The sequence below is a fragment of the Chiloscyllium plagiosum genome, chromosome 4 (assembly GCF_004010195.1).
Source record: "Chiloscyllium plagiosum isolate BGI_BamShark_2017 chromosome 4, ASM401019v2, whole genome shotgun sequence".
NCBI lineage: Eukaryota > Metazoa > Chordata > Chondrichthyes > Orectolobiformes > Hemiscylliidae > Chiloscyllium > Chiloscyllium plagiosum.
In genome coordinates this window covers 40,612,644-40,617,045 of record NC_057713.1, presented here as the reverse complement: position 1 = coordinate 40,617,045, position 4,402 = coordinate 40,612,644, and the positions used below count along the sequence as shown (strand labels likewise).

Genomic DNA, 4,402 nt, shown 5'->3' with positions numbered 1-4,402 from the left:
ATTTTATCCTTTATAATAGACACCAGCATCTTTCCCACCACTGAGGTCAGACTAACTGGTCTATAATTTCCTGCTTTCTCTCTCCCACCTTTCTCAAAAAGTGGTACAACATTAGCCACCCCCCAATTCGCAGGAACTGATCCCGAATCTATCGATCTCTGGAAAATAATCACCAATGCATCCACGATTTTTCGAGCCACCTCCTTCAGTACCCTGGGATGTAGACCATCAGGCCCCGGGGACTTATCAACCTTCAGACCTAACAGTCTCTCCAACACCAATTCCTGGCAAACATAAGTTCCCTGAAGTTCAGGTCCTTCAGCCACTTACCTCAGGGAGATTGCTTGTGTGTTCCCCAGTGAACACAGATCTGAAGTACCAATTTAATTCTTCTGCCATTTCTTTGTTCTCCGTAATATATTCCCCTGTTTCTGTCTTCAATTTTAGTCTTAACCATTTTTTGCCTTTCACATACCTAAAAAAACCTTTACTATCCTCCTTTATGTTATTGGCCGCTTACCTTCGTACCTTATTTTTTCTCTGCGTATTTCCTTCTTGGTAATCCTCTATTGTTCTTTAAAAGCTTCCCAGTCCTCCATTTTCCCACTTATCTTTGCTATGTTATACTTTTTCTCTTTTAACTTTATATGTTTCTTAACTTCCCTCATCAGCTACCGCCACCCATGCCTCCTCCTAGGATCTTTCTTCCTTTTTGGAATGAACTGATCCTGCAACTTCTGCATTATACACAGAAATATCCCCCATTGTTCCTCCACTGTCATCCCTGCTAGGTATTGCACCATTGAACTTTGGCCAGCTCCTCCCTCATAGCTCCATAATTCCCTTTATTCTACAGAAATATTGTCACTTCTGATTGTACCCTCTCCCTCTCAAATTGCAGATTGAAGCTTATTGTATTATGGTCACTACTTCCCAATGGCTCCTTCACTTCGAGGTCCCTGACCAATTCTGGTTCGTTGCACAATACCAGATCCAGAATTGCCTTCTCCCTGGTCGGCTCCAGCACCAGCTGTTCTAAGAATCCATCTCTGAGGCACTCCACAAAGTCTCTTTCTTGAGGTCCAATACCATCCTTATTCTCCCAGTCTACCTGCATGTTGAAATCCCCCATAACAACTGTCGTTACATCTTTGCAACAGGCCAATTTCAGCTCCTGATTTAACTTACATCCGACATCCAGACTACTGTTTGGGGGTCTGTAGATAACTCCCAGTCGCCCAAATACTAGTGACAACTACGCCTCTAAAGCTTTTTTAGCACTAGCATTTAGCAGGGGAAGGGGGTGGCGCAATGGTATTAGCATTGGACAGCAATCCAAAGGCTCAGGCCAATGTTCTGAGGACATGAACGTGTTGCATAAATGAAGAATTTTGCTATAAGATACTCTATTTGTTTTGGGCAATTGTGTTTTAAAAAATTCTCAAGGTCAGGTTCGTAGGAGAGTAGTCTGACACAGAACAAACGACCAAGAGGCGAGTCTGCTAGAATATGAGCATTTTATTCCCCGCAGCGTCGCCACAACCAGGTCTCATACTTACAACGGGTCTGGCTTATACTCACTCTACATGTTACCGGAACTGGGAGCCGTCAGTTCTCGTAGAGCGGTTGCCAACAACCCACGCTCGGCGGTTAAACGTAACCCCGGAGCAGACTCACCGAACTGGAGACTTTTCCAGCTGATATACTCTTTTCCAGATATAAACATTCATGTGAACAGCAGAGCAAGGCTAAAAAACACATTCCATTCTGGTTACATACAGATAAGAAGATTCACACGGGGAGGTGTGTAATAAGATTCACACGGGACTAAGCAACACCTCCATTCCGGTTAGATTCACACATGTATTGGGACATAATTTTTAACCGTTTCACCACAAATTGTTTGGACAACAGAAAACAAAGGTTATGGGAAGTTTCTTGAATTGAAAAATGTGATGTGTGATATTCCACAATGGTCTTTGATGGGAACACTCTTACCCTCAACATACACAAACGTTCAGACTTAAGAATTGCATGCTCAGCGTCAACCTTTTCTGATGACAATGATTTGGTAAGATTTAAAGTTTGAAAGATGCCATAAGTCACAGGATTTGTAGCTAGGTTATAGATACATTTCACTTTGTAAAGTTTTGAGTGGAGTATGGGAATAGAATGCAGATACTTTGTTTATTAAAATGACAGTTTAATGTTAGCAACTGCAACTTCAGTTTGTTTCTTTTTCTTTTCCAGATACTTTATAATGAAGGAGAGACTGACACAAACTATGCATTTTCTCTGTATGGGCGATTTTGCCATGAAATTAAGCTGGACTATTCCCCATATATCAACTATTTCACTCGTGTTTATTGGAATAGATCATATCGTGTATACAGAGTCAACACACTGATATCATTTCAGTACTAGTGAGGTTCAAAGCCTTTCCAATTACGGTCTTTGTTAATGTTGTGTATATTTAATGCTTATGTTAAGTAATGTCCCATTTTACAGACAGCCTTTTAAATGGAACTTTTAAAAGCATATAAATACATTTGGGTTTTTTTTTAACTTATTTTTACAAATTATTCTGAAATGAGAAGAGGGCGAAGCTTTTGTTTTGTACTCAGCCATGGGTGTTGTTCAGAATGGAGGTCTAAAACAAAAACTTGCAGCAGGATGAAATAGGTTCATCCATATCAGTTAATTTGCTGCAGAAAGTTATTGTATTTACTTGTTTGTAAAAGGAACTGACCACCCTGAGGTTCACATTGTCTTATAAAGCTCTGCACTCTAGATGGAGCTTAAGCACACTCAGATATAGTGTACATTTATTATACATGCTTTGTTCAGATGTCAGTTTAAACATTTCTGTGAAAGTATTACTGTTGGTACTTTACTTCACTATTTTTGGTTACAGGCACACAAAGAAGCAGGACCTTAATGTTAAGTCTTTGAGGCCTTACTGAAAATTGGTAGAAGTTATGTTAGTTTTTCTTAAATTACCCGCTTGGTAAGTGGAAAAGGGAACGTCCTTCAGTAGAATTTGGTTTAACATTCGTGCAGTGCACGTGTACAGTAAACTAACTTTTTTCTTTGTAAAATATGAATGGTTTTCATGTCATTGAATTGTTAGCAGGTGCACAGTTAAACCTTTAGTTTTAAGTTGTAAGTAAACCTTGATTTCTAAATAGTGATAAACAGAGTTGAAGATTGATCCTCTATTCCCTTTATTTTGGAAAAGTATGTTTTGAGCCCACATGCCTGGTGTCATGAGCCATGCTCCAGGACATCAGGTGAGGAAAGAAACCGAGAAGAATTGAAAGAAGGCATCTGCACTTCAAGATTACTCAAATACTGCTCGTGATATATTTTGCTGCTGTTTATATTCTTATTTATGGTCTAACTTATGACTCAATTTATTAGACCCATTTTGGGAAGATTACCATTGAAGTTACAAAATTGGGAAAGAAGTGACTTGCCTAAGCCATTCCAGTGATATAAAGATGGAATGTGTCAAAAATTCACTTTTAAAAAATATAATAATTTGTAAGTGAAAAGCGGTTTTTCTGTAGGTTAGACATTAATCTCGAGGATATGTGCTGAAATCTAGTCCAGGTTGAAGAGGTAAATATCTCTGTATTCTGTTGTAAATGTGTTTGAACAGTTTCAAACCAGTTCCACATGGGCATGGTGTGCAACACAAAACCAGTTTGATCAGCAGCCTGACTCAGAAATTTGCAGGATACTTTAGTGTTGGAACACATTTAGGGCTGGGATTAGAAGGGTTAGGAAAAGAAATCTTTGTTAACCATTTGTTCGATTGTAACAAACATGCTTTTATTTCAACTGCCAAAGAACTTAGCAAAGAGCACTACTGTATACAGTAGTTTTATAGTTAATTTATGTGATGGTAAGAAGTTAAAAAGGGGATTTGGCTGATAATGGTGAGTAGGTTAAACATAATGCATTAAACAAATAGCAAGGTGTATGCAACAGTATCTGGGGTAGGAATAGATGATTCATCCTCTCCACCATGTTCTACAGTTCAAATAGATCTTGGTTCTTTTGTAACCCAATTAAAGGTATCCATTTTGGTGCACCTGTTGTGACTCCTTTATTTAATAAAATATCTTGAAAATTTCAGTTGTCACAACGTCCGTATTGTATGGAAGATAGAGTTCAAAAGTTTCCACAATCCTTGATGTGGGGAAGAGATGCTTCATTATTTCATTAATTTTAAAATTGTTCTCTTTTTCTGGATTCCCAAGCCAGTGGAAATACTATGTCTTTGTGCCTTTCTATCTGTTTACCATTCAAATACCTTAAATACAAGCCATGTCTGTGCAACCTGATTTCACAGTTTAATCCCTAAGCCCTAGTATAATTTTGGTGGCTTTCTATGTGT

General features: G+C 38.6%; 1 protein-coding gene across 3 annotated transcripts in view; it reads left to right on the top strand.

The window, feature by feature from the left end:
- The window catches only part of LOC122548984 (probable C-mannosyltransferase DPY19L4), a 100,833-nt gene extending 96,737 nt beyond the window's left edge, over positions 1 to 4,096 (top strand). For all 3 annotated transcript variants that reach the window (XM_043688046.1, XM_043688045.1, XM_043688044.1), the window contains exon 19: positions 2,251 to 4,096. In XM_043688046.1, the coding sequence (XP_043543981.1) occupies positions 2,251 to 2,424 (174 nt within the window). In that variant the 3' untranslated portion in view covers positions 2,425 to 4,096. The remainder of the gene's footprint in view (positions 1 to 2,250) is intronic.
- Positions 4,097 to 4,402: the final 306 nt, after the last annotated feature.